General features: G+C 49.3%; 2 protein-coding genes across 2 annotated transcripts; one reads left to right on the plus strand and one right to left on the minus strand.

The window, feature by feature from the left end:
• Positions 1 to 6,451: 6,451 nt before the first annotated feature.
• LOC149343160 (uncharacterized) lies at positions 6,452 to 8,951 on the minus strand. The gene is made up of 2 exons (XM_089546901.1): positions 8,130 to 8,951; positions 6,452 to 6,496 (listed from the first exon to the last, which is right to left on the minus strand). The coding sequence occupies exons 1-2, from the start codon at positions 8,949 to 8,951 to the stop codon at positions 6,452 to 6,454; spliced, it is 867 nt and encodes a 288-aa protein (XP_089403027.1).
• A 4,365-nt stretch (positions 8,952 to 13,316) lies between these two features.
• Positions 13,317 to 15,629, plus strand: LOC149343161 (uncharacterized). Its single transcript, XM_089542310.1, has 2 exons — positions 13,317 to 14,204; positions 15,606 to 15,629. The coding sequence occupies exons 1-2, from the start codon at positions 13,317 to 13,319 to the stop codon at positions 15,627 to 15,629; spliced, it is 912 nt and encodes a 303-aa protein (XP_089398436.1).
• Positions 15,630 to 16,686: the final 1,057 nt, after the last annotated feature.

The raw sequence follows: 16,686 nt of genomic DNA on the forward strand, positions 1-16,686 counted from the left end.
TGCTTTGGTTCTCGCAAAGTCCCAACTTCGTGCAGCAACGCAACGCTGCATCCTCGCCAGCAAATTCACCCGACTGGCGTACGCCTCTCAACAGAGGCGGAAAATATACACTAGTTGGGTTATTGTGCCGCCTGTGTTACGCCTTTCAAGCGTTCATGCAAGTCGTGTCTATCGGCGCTAATATATTGACCATAATTATCCCCTCTCTGACGGAAGAGGCACCTCCATCTATTATTAAATAAACAAACAACTCCATAAAATCTGGCTTATGAGAGTAGGTCGCTCTCCTTGTGTTTGGCTAAAGCCACGGACGTAGCATTCGGACTAAAGACGAACAAGAAGAAGCCTTTTTCAACACAGCCTGCTTGGTACACAGGGTTCCGCAAGCCCGACTCTCCATGGACAGGTGGACTGGAGCTACCATTGCTTACTGGATGAAACAGCAGAGGGTAGCGTCGGCACCACTAATACCGAGGGACCCACCGCTGACTTTCGAGCAGAGCGGCTGGAATCCGGAAAGCAGCCAAATTAACCTCCCGGATCTAGCTTCGAACCTGGTAACCTTCACGCTGTTGCCTACCGACCTGGACGATGCGGCCAGGACACGAAGAGGTGTCGAAGAACCGAGCCCTCCTTCCTGCTTCCGTCTCGTCCTGGGCACGTGTCTCGTTATCGGCGTCCTGTCCGCGGTGACCGTCACCCTCAGCTGGCTCGACTGGCCGTTTCTACCAGAGGACGCTGGAAGTTCTTCTCCTGAGCGTCACAGCGCCTCAGCGCCTACTTCGGGCTCGAGGAGAGCCGCTGATAGCGACCAAGAGGAGATGCGAGCCGCCTCTGCAATCTTCAGTCGTGAAAATGACACCTGGACGCCGAGCTCGAACAAAACTCTGCAGACTGAAATCAGCAACGTCTCCTCGTGATGTATCGCGAATCTTGTCCATAAAAGTCGTTATTAAACCCCTGTATTCCTTCATATTTCCTCATGACTGAACACGAGATCGAGGTATGCCAATCATTGTGCAAAACGTATGAAAGCTCAACATTCCGTGGTGCCACAGTGCGCAGGAATTACACTTTCTCGCAATCTTGGTTTTAATATTTGCTCGTACATAAAACATGCTACGTCCAACAGTGTCTTCCTCAATGGACTTTTATCTACGAGATTAATGTTCTAAAGATCCCTAGTGTTTAAGATAGACCTAAAGCCAAAAGAGGGGCAGCTTGGTGTCTCTATCGGTTCATTCAAGTTTCGATTTAGAAGTGTTCGCCAAAGGCCGTTCTTCTGGTATACATACTACTTGTTGACTCCGCGGTGAATCAGGGGTTATGGTGCTCGGCTGTTCACCCGAAAAACGCGGATTCGATCCCGGCCGTGACGGTCGCATTTCGATGGGGGCAGCATGCTACTGTGCGATGTAAGGTCATGCTAAGGAACCCCAGGTGGGTCGAAATTATCCAGAGCCCATTAACACGGCGTCCCTCATAGTTAGTTTAGGCATGCTTTGTTGTTGTTGTTGTTGTTAGCCACATACAATGGCACATGCCCACACAGCGGGATCGATCGGCCAAGAAGTGGGGTGCACAGATAATTTTTCAGGCGAATTTTTTCACAGACGAAAAGAAAATGAATGCTGGGGAAGAGAGAGGTAAACAAAAAGATGAAATATCGAAATAAAACTGGAAATGCGTTGTCTAATACATGAGTGTCTCTTTTCTTTAAACATAACTACTGTTTTTCATTTCTCTCTCATCTATCCTTAAAACCTGTTTTGAAATTTTTCTTTACAATTGGAAGTTCCCACATCATAAGAAAGAACTCAGCAAATGCGCCATTTTCCAAACATAGTTTCTCCGCAGCGCATATCTGTAAGAAGGCCGCTCATTGCCAACATTTGTCTACCAAACACACTCTGCCTCATTACGATTTCACGCCCATTTCCTTCTCGCAGCCCGTACTTTTGGTTACACCTGGCAGAAAATTTTCTCCACGCACAATGAAATTATTTTCGCTTCTTGTCCTTACGTGCATTTTTATATTCTCTTCTTTCAGACTACAACTGTGGTTCGACGACGAAGAAGGATCCTCATGGCGAGTCACTACGCATCTTCGGGCACCTCCGGAATTCAGCATTCATCGTCGGATACGTACTACAGTCCTTCGACTCAAGGAGGTCAGAAGACGTCTAAGCCTTTTTCGGGGCAGGACACTCTGCACACCGCCCAAAGCGGGTTCTCGCAGTGGTCCTACAATGCGCAACAGCCAGCAGTTCACTCAAGCCTACTTCAACGCACCGGGCCGCAAGAGTACCGCAGCAGTCACGGCGACCCATATGCTACACCCCAAAGTACAGGTCCCTTTTACGTCCTGTACAGTGACTCGGATCAAATTCCCTCCTTTGTTGACGCCGATCTACACTATCCCCGCTGTTACCAACCGGGTATGCACGCTTATCGCGGAAACCATTCGTTGTGCGCGCATCACGCCGGCGTTTGCTACGAAGTCCAAACTCCTCGCGACATCCATCCGCAGTCGGGATACACAGGCGGACAAGGGACGAGGCTGTTCACCATGGAGTGCGTGCAGTTTTGTTGCTTCGTGCTTATGCTGTTCGTCTGCACCTTCCTGCTCATCCTGCTGATCATTCGCCTGATGACCGAAAGGGCGAAACCATCTACGGGTGCCCTCGCAACCGTCAACATTCTGGACTTTACTCGGCCGCATACGTAGTTTGTAAACGCCACGTTACCGAACATTAATGCGTTCAAGGCATGAACTTCTTGACATGAAAGTTTCATCAAATTTTCTGGCAAAGCTCAGCAAATGGCTGTAGACACCGAAATATTCGAAGGCAAAGAAAGTATTGCGCAAGTCAGATCAGGCGCGAGTGCCGCATTTTTCCTTGCCTGTCTTGAAAACCAAATGGTGCAAAACCAAAAAGGATTTCCGCTGCATCGCATGCAGAGTGTTTGTCACAAAAGTGACGTGGGATGTGGGTGCGGATCTGTCTGTTGGCAAGGCGCTCCACCCGTACCCAACAATTCTGGGCAAAAGCGTTTTTAAACGGGAAATCATTTATGAATGCAATTTCTTCATATCATGTAGGATTTCATTATAGCGCTCAATATGGAGGAGAAATTCTAGAGGCCCGTGTACTGTGCGATGTCAGTGAGCGTTAAAGAACCCCAGTTGGTCGAAATTTCCGGAGCCCTCCACTACGGCGTCTCTCATAGCCTTAGTCGCTTTGGGACGTTAAACCCCATAAACCAAACCAAACCAATATATCCGCTGCCTACCAGACGACAGCCTTCAGTTTTCTTCGCTATTAGCGTGTTTGCCATCCTCAAAAGCGTTCATCATTTTTTTCCCTATGGCAGTCTTAACAGCTCGATGGGTAGCCTCTTTCGTGTAGCCTAGTTTTTGCCTAACACAGAACATTTGCGTCGGCGTCCGCGTGTTTTAAGCCTGTTTCACATGCAAGCGAAAATGCTAGCGAATCCTGTCGCCGCGCCGGAAAAACCTGTTTTCAGTCGTCGCGGCGATGAGCGACGAGGTTCGAACAAGTTGGAAATTTTCGCTGCGACGCGCCGCTCAATCGCTCATGCGCTCCCAGCCTTTACGCGACGTCTGAAGCTGCCACCAGCGTGCTCCACTGAAGCATGCGATCGCACGTAGGCCGTCCATGGGCGTCCGGAGGGGGGGGCAAGGGGGGGCGGCTGCACCCCCCTGGAAAATCACTCACTCGAACCGTGAGTGATGGCCGCACGCCAGGGGCGGTGGTGCGCTCAGCCAAAAGGGTAAAAGCAGCCCCGCTTCCACGCTCTGGGTCACATCTGCGAAATGCCGCGTCCGGGCACGCGTATTTACGCCGTTTTCAAACCACGCCATCGTTAGCTCTGTTGAAGGCCGACCTGTTGCAGACATACAGCGGCACCGGCGAGCATGTGTTTCAAGCCATCTTGAAATGGGTGCCTGCTTCTTTGATCTCTAGACAGATAGCGACACGGAGGCAGACAGTGCACAGTGCATCTTGTTTTCGCCTCCGTTATGCCGGCCACCGATGAATTCTTCAGGAGGGAAGGACAAATCAGCCGTGTCCACCCCCGCTTTCTCGGGCTGCTCAGGGGCAAGAGGGCGATCAGTTGGCGCCGCCGCCGCTCGCTGTCTCCTCCGATCCACGGGAGAGCGCAGTGCGGTAGAAGCGCCGCTTTCAGAATCTTCGGGAAAGGGGATTAGCTGCTTCTGTTCACGGCGACGCAGTCTCCAGAGGCGCCCCCACACCAGCGTCCCTTGCGTCTTCTCCGAAAACCAGCGCCTTTGGTCAACGCAGCCCGATGGCGCCTGCCTGGCTCGCCTGTCACCTCTGGCTGGGCCTCAAATGACAACAGCGCCCGTGTACTGTGCGATGTCAGTGCACGGTAAAGAGACCCAGGTGGTCGACATTATCCGGAACTCTCTACTACTCCGTCCCTCATAGCCTCAGTCGTTTTGGGGCTCTGAACCCCATACAAACACACAAAACAAATTTTCCGACCGGAGTGGCGAGTGTCCCTTCCCCTTGGAAGTCGCGCGGAAGTAAGCCCTTGCACGTGTGCGCGCCTCTGTGTTTGTACTTCGGTGTTTGTAGTGGTCGTTTGTCAACGAAGCTGAGAACAACCAAGACAGTGGACGAGAAAACTACGAGCGGCGAGCAGTGTGCGTGCGGTTGCTCGACTGGGCGGATGCGCGAGCAAGATGGAGCGAGGGGTATGAAGCTGCGAGCGTGCATTTATCTTGTAAATAAGTTTTCGTTGTATGTATAGACATCTTTTGTTTTCAACGTACGCGTTCAACCGTTTTTCCAATCAATGTGTGCGATGAGTGTGCACCGAGAGCGTGTAATGAAGCACAGAAATCACGCAATTCGCCCAGAAAAATCCGAGGAATCTACACTTGCTGTTCAAGGAAGACTGACTGAGTGACTGTAGTTGCGTGTTTGTGACCATATTGTGCTGTGTGCTGGTCATCAATCCGGGTGAGTCGAGAACCCGTATGCAGCAAGACTGAGCACTCTTCTCCACGAAGTGACAGTATATTTTTGCATTTTTATTAATTTTAATTGTTTCTTCGTTGATAAACTGCAATGTATCTCTCCTAGCCACGCTTTAATTTGCTGTTTGTAATTTTTATTTCATGTGTGTATTTCACTTATTTTTTATTTATATATAAATAAATAAATTCACTCCGCAAATAGTACCTTTTTGCTACGAACATGCCCCCCCCCCTCCGGCGCCAGCAACCAATGGTGCCCCCCCCCTGCAAAAAATTCTGCGGACGCCCTTGAGGCCGTCTATTATTAATGCATAAGCATTTTTAGATCTGTAGCAGAAATGCGCTGAATATAAAAAGAACAAGATGATACAGGACTGGACGAAGCGCCGCTATCAACTGAATTTTAATATGCAAAATGAGAAATATAAAGGAAGCGCTAGCATTGTACGGCTAAATTTGCGGCTTCGTGTCATGACAAGCTTGTCCGCACGACTACGTCCGAACGAATCGGTTCATGTCAACAAGAATGGTACCATCGGATAGAGCATCAAAAAATCTCGTACGGGAAACCGGGGGTTGAGGTTGGGGGGGAGGGAGGTTGAGGTGGGTTAATTAGTTCATTAGAGCCAAAAATGTCCAAAAAGTGGGCGGTGCCCGAGCAAAAGTGGCGCCAAATTTGAAAACGCCGGAAGTGTGGCAGTACGTGACCGGAAGTGTGGGCGGAGCCAACGCGTGGCGCCAAATTTGAAAACGAAGCGTGCCGCGAAGTTTAAAAACTCAGATGGCACCGATGGAACTTAAGACAATTGTGGTATCGATAAGGTATCGATAAGGTATCGCCAATGCTCACGCTTTCTCCAGTGCGGCGACGCAGTGATCTCTAACGTTTTTCCAAGGTTCCAGCCAGCGATTCTTCAGCCCAGCGTAGGGCGTATACCGCAGTAGCAGCGACGACTGCATTGTTCCGCTCTCCATCTATAATAACTTCTTAAAAATAAGATTTTATTCTGACAACAGTATAAAAGTGAGTACACAATGCGCTTTTATGATGGCTCAATTTGCGAGTCAATTGGTCGACTGAGCAGGTGGCTTCAGTTATGCGTGGTCTTCATAATGTTAACAAATAGGCTACGTGATTTAATACAAGTTGCGACTATTAAAAAGAAACGAATTTTTCTGCCAGTGTGAAGGCGGCCGTGTTGTCGTCTGCAGCGATCAAGCAGCTCATCGCCATCTCGACAATGCTGCCGAGCAGAAATCGGAGCTCCGAAGTGCCAGATAAATATAAGCGCACTTATGACGTGCGCTTCAACTGCGTATATTTTAAAATATTAAGCCTGCAAATGTGACAGGCCTCAGAGAAGGTCGATTACGATGTGACATCTTTGGCGTGCCGTTCCCTCTTCTGTCGCCATCAGGATCTCATTTCTCGCCGTAAGCAGACGTTGGAACTGCTTGCTTGCGAACCTGTAATAAAAAAGCAACGTATATTAAATTAGCCATATTTGACTGCAGTTGCGAACGCATTCACAGAAATTTCCGTACGCATTTCTGCTTGGGAGAAATTTAGTAACGCCAAAATTAGAAAATCCTCCTGTGCTCCCTGGTTTCAGGGGCTGTTGGCTTTCTTCACACATCTGAGCTAATGATGCGCGGATATTGTGAAGCGCTCGATTCCTCCGCAAAGTTCAAAACAATAAGTTGCTGTTCTGGTCTGCTTAGCGTATCTGTTCTGTCTTGCTGACCTGCGCATTATCGTCTAGATGATAATTCGCCAGAGTTTCGAATCTCGCTAAGCAGAGGGAGGCATGCCTATTTTGATATCGCGAACGGACCAATTTCCATCCCCAGAACCTCAGCAAAGTACATCTGGGGTTTGACGTCTCGAAGCGACACATGAAATATGAGGAACGCTGGAGTGAACGGCTCCAGGTTGATTTAGACCGTCTGGGTTTTTGTTTTTTTAACTTGCGCTGACATCGCGCATAGCATGGGCGTGTTCGCATTGCACCTCAACTGAAATGCAGCCGGCGTGGACGAGAATCTCGAAAAAAATTCAACATACAAACTATGCGGATCGTGGTGCTGCCGTATACAGTCTAACGCCTCTACAACGAACGCCTCTACAGCGAAACGACCTGTATTACGAAGGATTTCGTTTGTCCCGGCCGATTTCCTCTTTCATATGTATTGTGAACGCCTCTACAGCGAAGACCATTACAACGAATTTGCCTGTAAAACGAAGGAATTTAGGCGCCCCTAACTACTGATTTGTTGCTTTACAAGGAAAATACGCAGCGGCACCGCGGTTGCTCTCCGCAGCCGTGCCAAAGTCGCGGTGCACACGGAGAGCACCGCTCCACATGGCAACAAAACCACGCGGGAAAATTACCGACCTCTTTCATTAAATATCTCTTGAATTCCAGTTATATAAAGATTTTCTTTTGCTGAACGTGCTTAGGCTTTCTCTATTGCGTGAGATACGGCGGGCGACCTTTACAACGAAGTGACCTGTATAACGAAGGACTTTGAAGGTCCCGAGCGTTCGACTGTACCACGAATGTTTCAAGACGTATTCGAGTCGCAAGGAAGACAAGTTCAGTGAAAGCCACTGCATAACGACATCACTTAAAAATAAAAACTCAACCTGAACTATAATTTGAAGGCTATCGAAGGGTGCTCCATTCTAGTTCATCCTCATCAGGAATACTGGAAAACCACGGCATCATGGAATTCATGGCGTGCCTTTTGAGTGCCGCACGCGAGTTGTAGGAAAAATTGGCGGTGGGTTAGCTGTGGGTAAACCTGAAGGATTGCGAAAGCAACGGGGAGAGAAAGAGGCGATGCAGAGAGCGCGGCAGCCGCCTCGACACGCTAGCTATGCGCCGCTACTGCGCATGCGCAACTGGCGAGCGCGGCGGTGGCACTTCCTGAGCCAGCCGCGCAGCGACGGCGGCGGTGCGCCAGCTGTGCGCTCGTGACGTACGTCTGTGCTCTTCGCGCATGCGCAGTATGGCCTTTCGTCAGCTCCGCGGAATGGCTCGGCGACTCGCGTAGTGTTGCTTTCGCAACAAAAAAAGGAGCATGCGGCTGTTCTTACGTGAGAGCGTCGGTGAATGCGCTTGCTTGGCCTACGCCGAGTCGAGCGGGGGGTGCGCTTCTTGTGCGGAAGGCGCCTCCTACGGTGCACTGGCTTCCGTGAACGGGCGACGGTCGTACCCCCATTGACCGAGGACCGCGCTTCGACCAATTCGCGGGCGTACTTTCCTCTAGTAACCAAAGGTTTGTCTTCCTTACCGTAGACACCCTGATACTCCAGGCCCGCCGTAGTGACGTCGCTGTCATCCAGAGTGGTGGAAGTGCGCTTATTCTTTGTCCGCTTCCCTGTTCTAGTCGTTATTTTCAACCCTTGCTTCTGCGTGCTCTTGTGCTCACTCGAGCCTCCCAACGGCTTCAGGCCTCCGAACTTCGCAAAATGTTTGCCTGCATCTACATCGTCCACTGCTTCGATGTGGCTGTCGTGCAGTTCGTCCTGAACCAAGGCGGTTGCCCAGATGGCAAGAGTGATGAAAACGCACAAGACCAACACGAAGACCAACAGCGGCATACAGTCGAGACCCTTGGAAGGCAGTCCCTTAGCGAGGGACGTGCTGGAAGATCCTCCTTCCGAGTCACCGATGGCCAGTGACGTCATCGAGGGTAGCGCTGGTGATGGCGAGGCCAACGACGCCAGGTGGGGGCAGGAATGGTAGACCTCGAACGGGGCACGCCCAGATGAGATGAGCTCAGCCGTGGAAGAGAGGCTGACGACGGCCGACGCGGGGGGTTGTGCAGAGTAGCCATGTCTCCGGACGGTGTTGAAAAACCCATCGGAGTAAATCGCCTCGTTCTGACCGCGTCGGAAATTTTCGTAGTTGTTCATGGTCGGCAGCGCACCAAGGGACGTCGAAACAGCGGCCTCTGTCTCTTTTTCTTTGTCGACGTTTACCGCGTGACCGGAAGCCACGCGACCTTGCAGGTCAGTTCTGTCTTTTTTTTTTGTTGTTGTATAACTGCTGAACTGGAGATATTCGCATTTTAACGACGTCTGCGAGGGGCATTTCGAAATGAAGGCGAGGACATCCGTGGATAGCTTATCATCACCAGATACCACATCGTGAAATTATTTCAGCGCACCTGCAGGTTTCTGGACCGAACACAACTAAAACAAATAAAAAGAAAAGCCATTTTCGCGCTTGTCGCACCTGTTATTCGCTTTCTCAGACTCCTCAATTTTTATTTATGAGCTGGTTGAGATAAGTCTGGTTGAATTTTTCTCCGGTTTGGTTCTGCACCTAATCCTGGCCAAAATCCCGCCGTGAGTATCCTCCATCGCTTCAGAGGCAACATCAACATTGCCAGAACTTTTTCACTTCAAAAAGAAAAGACGAAAACGTTTTCGTTTTTAGTTTTTTGCTGAAGCCCGCTATGAGCCATTGTCCAACATTACTAGATAGGGTCCCTATTTAGAAACATTGCCCTTGTGGGTATGCGCCATTTGCTTTAGACCAACAACAACGACCAACAGATAATTTCACCTATTTATAGGCCTCAATCACGTTTCCGCTAAGCAACGACGCTTTTATACGCAACTCCTGTCGCCAGCACTCAGCGCATGCGCCGTATCTGGTGAAACAGTGCAACGGCACAGGGCCAAAGGGAAGAAAGGGACGAACACAGCGCCGTATGCATAAGCAGTCTGTCTTGCTCCACTCCTTCTCTCACTTCCTCCAGAGCTCGTGCCGGCGCATGCGCGGACGCTTGACGTTGACTGCCCTGACTGTCACGCATAGGGCGGGAGCCTTCGCCTCAGAGGGACACTGATGGCATCCTGGTGCAGTTATTGTTCTGGGTAAAAAGTGTATTCTTTGGCTTCCTGTTCAAAGGAACCACAGAATAATTTTTTACTCGGAATAATATTCGCATAGCGACGTCAAAAGTGTCTCTTTAAACGCCAGTCAAGTGTCCTGATGCAGTTTATATGGCGAGGTGTTCCATCTGCATCATACGGTCTGAGTCTGTCATGCCAATCCCGGATTAGGTAGCATTTGTCAGCCAACGACCGAGGGGGAGGGAGGCGGCTCTGACCAGCTCGCACGTCGAGCAAGTCGGCTTCTCCACCGAGCAAGGGCAGTGAATGGGCTCCCGGTGTAAGGACCCCGACCATGTCAACCTCTCGCTCCTAAATGTCTTAATAAAGCAATTTCACCACATCTGGTTCCTTCTGGGTATGTTGACGTTTTACCGGCAGTAAAGGACGCAGTTTATCGCCGAGGAAGCAACATTTAGAAATTTTCCTGCCTGTCGATTATAACTCGTTACGACATACCCAAAAACTCGAGTTGCCACTGTTTTGGAGCGAATGGCGATGCAGAGTAGCCTCTGGGATACGAGCCCTTAAATCGTTTCCCGCGTACGCATTTCACTTGCGAAGTCGCCTGGTGGTGGCGACACCTCTGTTTCGTTATTTGGACTTCTCTTTCTCATAAAAGTTCCATTTTCGATGAGAGCGATCTCTTTGTAAATAGAACGCAGTATCCTCTCCAGCTCTCTTCGGTGGGTGGGTAGGCGAACGCCGAACATATGGCCGAACATGCACCCACCTCCGCCAACTTTCACCCTCCAGAAAAATTATGTTTGAATGTGCGTCGGCTTATATAAAAACATCCGTTACAGCGAAATCATCAAAGTAGTCACCGAAGGTAATCCAATTGGCAGCTTCCTGGCATCGGGTTCCATAATTGTCCTGTCATTCTCTTTAAATTGCTTAGTATACCTGGCAACACACTGTGAGGGACCGACCAGTCATGAACCAAGCCGACTAATAGGGATGAAGCATAATTTACCAGAGCGCATGTGCACACAGCATAAAGCTGGGCTAATTGATGGGGTGAAGCACATTTGGCAGGTTCTCTCAGATCATGAACGGCAGTTTACCACTGTCCCTCAAGAAAAAAGTACATAACAGTTGTATCCTACCGACACTCCCCTATGTGGCAGAAACGTGGAGGCAAACTAAAAGGATTCAACTTAAGTTAATGACAACATAGAGATCTATGGAAAGGAATACGAGAAGTGTAAAGGTTACGAGACAGGAAAAGGGCAGACTGAGTCAGAGAAGAAACGCGGGTTAATGACATCCTTGTTGAAGTCAAGAAGAATTTCGTTTAATGCGCTCCGGCCTTCTGCCAAACTCGTATCATCACGTTGACAGATAAGCAGAGTGCGAAATTCTCGCCGGGGCCCTATCATCTTCGGAAAAGATCCGTGTGTGAGAACTCCGGCGTTATGTCTTTCTTATGCGGATGAGAAGGAGAGAACTTATGCTTATATATTTATGCGCAAAGCTTATGCGTAAAAAAACATGTGCCACATATATGTTGATTTTGTAGAAGAGAGGCAGGCCCGCTGGTTTCTTCCTACCCCCTGAACACAAACCTGATTTCAGTACTCAAGTTTTATTGCCAACTACTGTGACAACAGAGGGTACTGCGTGATAACGACCGCGGCGAGAAGCATCTCAAAAAAGTTTGCAGTAAATTGTTTAGTGGCAGAAGAAGACATTTTTTCTATTTCGAACTTGCCATGCGGAATAAAAAGAGGCTGTCGATAAGCTAATGCAGGTTGCGGAGGCTGTTCTTTTCCAGAAACCTGAGCAGACTCCTTCTCTTAGTGTTGTCCGTTATCCGCAAGGAAAGGTGTTCCACCTGGTAGCCATAAGTCCAACTTACACTAATCGTCGTCTTCTTGAGTACTGCGTTCCTGGGCACATCCAGAAAAGGTGGCGAATGTCCACCTCAGCGGCCAGCGTGGAACATTTGGGACATTGGCTATAGGCACTGCATCATCCTCAGAACTCATTAGGCATGTCTCCGACGGGGTAAGGGCCACCACGGCCCTTATCTTCTAAGTGATACCTCCTCCGATCTTGTAAAAATATAAAGGAGGGGGTAAAGGCGCGGGCGAATAATGGCACGTGTACTCTTCACAGTGGACAAGATGGGAAGAGCGGAGCGGAGATCAGAAGAGAGGCCAGTGGAGGAGGCATTGCTATTTTGGGCTTGGTGTGTAGCGGCGTCTGCTTTCCTCTCGTCAACATCCCGAATACTTCCTTGTGTCCGATGTATCTGAATGCGTTGCATTTTTCATTACCTTTACATTGAGGGCATGTATCTCCTGAGTGATGCTTAGCGTCTTCGTCATTCTTGAGGCTTTGAACAGCCGCCGAGGAGCCCGTGCCGATATGGGCGTCTCATCTAGACGCTGTGTTTTTTATACACGCCATCGCGTCACGGATAGCGTAGCGCTCCCTCACAAGCGGGTCTGGATGGTCCGAAACGTACTCCCGATGTGTGATTACCTAAGAATGTGTATGGCTTGTGTTTAGATGCCAACCGGGCAGGTATATTCCAGCCAGGCGAATACCGGCACGAGCACGAGACAGCCTTCCGAGAGTCAGAGGAATCTTTGTCCGCAACCGCCTCCAGAGAGTGGATGTAGCGAATTTTCAATGGAGTTGACCTGTAGAACAAGAGGGTCCGATACAGGTCTTGGATGTTCATCACTGAAGTTTTGATGATTTTCACTGCAGCCGCAGCGAGCCTGGCACAAGCGCGCAGCAGCGCAGCGAAGCTAACCGGCCTAACCACTGCATGTGGCTACTGCCTACAACAGCTTGTAACCGCCGTGCATCCAGCCTTTTCTATGACTGATGCGTCCGTATAGAAGCTGTATACACGTTCTTGGATTTATATCAACCACTGTTTGAGTTATCGGCTTGAGTTATCGCCCACGAAGGAAGTCCATCATTTTCTGTGGTTGTGCTGTCACTTCATTGTATGCAGCTGCTACAGGCGTATGGTACTTTCCCTTCAGATGTCTTGTTACCTCTCGCTATGTTCAACTGCGCATATTCTTGTAAAATCGGAACAGGCCTGAGTTTTGGCAAGGCCGCGATGGCGCGCATTGCATTCCTATTTATTGTTTCTAGCGCCGCACAGCGCCGTCTTGTCAGTCAGTAGAACTGAGTCCGGTATAGTATCCCAGGTTGAAGTATCGAACGTACAAGACGTCTGGCAGACTGTACAGACTTGTTTTATACGTTGGCTGATTCTACGCATGCCTACTGCTCGGGCCAAAGAGCGGCAGTCCGATCTCGCGCGCCAGTTTCAATAGAAGAGGAAGACTGCCACCGCTACTGTAAGGGCGGACGAGACAATCGAAAAAGATGCCTCGCAGGAACAACTCGATGAGGAACGGCCCGTCATCCGACGTCCCACGAATCGTGCCGACTCCAAGCGCCTTCTCCTTCACGGGACTTGGTTCATCGGAGCCGGTCGCATCTACGGGCTTCCACCTCGCGTTGTCAGTGCCTCCAGAGCCGCCCCTCACCGATAGATCTGGGGTGGTAGAGGCCCGAAAGGCGCGCCACTCGCCGTCGGGCTTGCTGCCTCCGGTGCCTCCACCAACGCCGCTAGCCTCCGCATGGATCCCAGCCGAACCCTACGAGTGCACTGAAGACGAGTCTCTGCACCTGCTACCCACCATGCCCAGCGAACCGCTCCTCAGGCGGCGCACCACTGGCGAGAAGGGCACCGGTGTCCTGGCCTGCTTGCTTGTCACGCTAGGCATGTGTGCTTTCGCCTGGCTCGTAGCTTCGGGCTCTCTAGCCGAGCAGGCCGGCATTGCTGGCCGGGAGCCGGACAGTGCCATGGACGTGGTCACCGAGCCGCCAGCCGTGCTTCACCTGGAAGAAAACTCTGCGGCCATGCCGTCAGTAGCCATCAAACCAGGCGGCGGAGTCGTCGACGTGATTCGAACGCGGACTGTGAGGGCGACGACACGGGGCAGGGGTGGTCCCACGACGTCACAGGAGGCAACGCAGGATGCAAAGGACGAGATGTCCGGCTACAGCTGGCCCGCCCGCACAGTCGAGGACCTTACACGAGGAAGCACAACGTCAATCACTGGCCACGTGACGCTGGAGGCAGACAAAGCGCGAGGGGAAGCGGCTGCGAAGGGCGAGGATAAGTCCGAGACCCGTCCAACGTTTGATGACGGCTTCACAACTCGTGCCAAGCATCCACGGAAATCCTCGCGCAAGTGGAAGCGACGGCACCTCTATCCGAGGCGTCATGTAAGAAAGTAGAGCTTCGATGTCTTCTATATATTTAGATGGCTCAAGAGTTGCTTAAAGTTTACGCTACGGTTTGGTACAGCCCTTTCAATATTTGAACTGTATGAAGAGGCGGATTACATGACACAGATGCGGCGAGTTGGTTACAAAAATATGCTTCATGTTTGGAAAAAAAAAATCCTATTAAAAAGTTGATTTGACATTCACGAAAATTTTGTTTATGAAGATATATTTTTGGATTGCATGGTCGTCAAATTTAATTATCTTTGCTAATTTTTTTATCATGAGGCAGAGGAAAACGCTGTTCTGTTTATTTGGTCTATATTATATACTGTATATGCTGACATTGCAAACCTGGAGTCATCCTTATTATCAGCATTGTGCAATCTATTCCGCAGATTACTTAATTTAAATCCGGCTCGTCGTAGAACATTAACCATGTGGCCTTATGGTAAGCATCGGCCTCGCATTCGGGTGGTGCTGGGTTCGGTTCCCTGTGCCGCCGGATCCACACCAGTTTTCTAATGGGTGCAAGATTTCCCCCGAGCTGGTGACCGGCTTTTCTGGCGTGAAATTCTTGGGAAAAAGCTCTTGGGCCAAACCATTGCGTCACCACAAGGATTAACGGAAATCTGCCTCGTGCAGAAAACCCCATAAGCGGGCTTTACCGCATGAGCGTATTTAAGTTGTTTGGCGGCGGAACGAACCACTGTCCCGTCAACGCAACGGTTTAGCCCAGGACCCATTTTTTTTTCAAGCATTTTACCCACAGAAAAGCCCAGCACCGGGCAGGGGGAAATCATGTACCCATTAGAAACCCAGTGGGTGCCTGGCGTTTGTCAATTCGTCCGTTTTACTTTAGTTTCGCAGAACAGGCATGTGCTTCGATAAGGTCGGGAAGCAAGCCGTGTTCTAACCTATTGCTAGGGCCATGATGTCCTGGCAGTATGAAAGTCCTAAACTGGCAAGCATTTAAGCTAAAAACTCGAAAACAGGCCCTATCAAAAACATTCATGCCATACTCTTTTTTTATTTTGAGGAACAAACTGAAATACTATCAATCGTCAAAATTGCACTCAAATGTTCATAATCATACTGCTACAAAAAATACTAAAAAGGTAACAGTATAAAGATGACCACTTGAGTAAATTTGAGTAAGAAATCCGCTTTTGTTCTCCGCAAGCACATCCTTGCGCTTCGAAAAACATCCACGCTACACGAGGTTAGTGGTGCGAACCGGAATGATGAGAGTTGATGAGGGCATGAGGGCTCAGTGCTTCATTTCATCGCTGCTGAATCGCCTGCTCGCTTAGCGCTCGTAGCTGTCCCGGGTCAGCAACCGAGAACCAGCTGTTTTTTCACCTTGATTTTTTTCTTGTCCTTCGGTCATTTTTTGTGCAGATTCACCGAGAATCCAAGGAGTGAGCCCGTGGCGCTGATGCTACGAATCCATTTAGCACCAATAACGACCGCATATCTCATCTAGAACTTCACGGGAATAAATGCACTTATTTCTGTTCTTCTATGTAATCAGCGTTTCTTAACTCATTAGATTCAGTAAAGACCATGAAATAAACACATCGGACATCCAGATATTAGTTCCAAGAGCTGTATTTTGAGATAATCCTTGCTAATCAGTTTATCTCAATTCCTGCTTCAGGCAAGATCTTTATCAAACCCAATTCAGCGAAAAGTGCGAAAGTGCAAAGATCGGATACGACTGCATGGCGTCGAGATCTTGCCTTGACTATGATGTCGCAGTTCTTGAAGTCAAAAGTTATGAAATAGGATACCATCAGCAGGTAAGGTAACAGGAAAGAAATCAGAAGACATCACTGAGAGACAGGCAGAGTATTCCGACACCGACCATTCCGTTGTGCTGGAATGCTTCTGCTACAAGTCTGAACATATGACCCTGCGGTAACCATCTCACAATATGGAAAGAAAAGGAGGGAGAGTTTATTGGAAAAGATCACACAACCATAATTTGGAACAGGATAACTGCTGCGTGCCAGAAACATTACTATGATTAAGCGTTAAAATAATTCCTAGGTACTTCTGGCACAGAGCGCATTACTGTATTACCTATAACAGAGCTTGATATTGCGCATGAGTGGCATCGGTGATAAGCAACTAACAAAGTTCTGTTAACGTTTAAGTACATGAACCATGTTTTACATCATTTTTCTATGGCGCGTAACTCATTTTGAATAATGAGGACATATAATGCCAAGGCACTTCTGATACAGAGGGTATTACTGTGTTACCTGCAAGAGAGCTTGATGTTGCGTATGAGTGGCGTCGGTGAAAAGTACCTAACAAGTTCTGCTAATGTTTAAGTACATTAAGTAACGTTTAAGTACACCCAAACCACGCCGCAGAGAAGGGAGGAAGGTGGGAGTAAAAAAAGAATGTAATGATTGGTAAATTGTTTTTTTTTGAGAAAGGAAGTCGCAGTATCTGTCTCACATGAAGGTACCGT

The sequence above is a fragment of the Amblyomma mixtum genome, chromosome 5, assembly GCF_055824585.1.
Source record: "Amblyomma mixtum isolate Tamu chromosome 5, ASM5582458v1, whole genome shotgun sequence".
Classification (NCBI taxonomy): domain Eukaryota; kingdom Metazoa; phylum Arthropoda; class Arachnida; order Ixodida; family Ixodidae; genus Amblyomma; species Amblyomma mixtum.

Bases quoted from the DNA above. Each gene is read 5' to 3' on its own strand.
- LOC149343160 (XM_089546901.1), bottom strand. From the start codon at position 8,951: ATGAACAACTACGAAAATTTCCGACGCGGTCAGAACGAGGCGATTTAC. The intron at 6,497-8,129 runs GTAAGAACAGCC...TTTTTATTACAG, and splicing joins GCATTCACCGACGCTCTCAC to GTTCGCAAGCAAGCAGTTCC.
- LOC149343161 (XM_089542310.1), top strand. From the start codon at position 13,317: ATGAGGAACGGCCCGTCATCCGACGTCCCACGAATCGTGCCGACTCCA. The intron at 14,205-15,605 runs GTAAGAAAGTAG...TTTTTTGTGCAG, and splicing joins ACCTCTATCCGAGGCGTCAT to ATTCACCGAGAATCCAAGGA.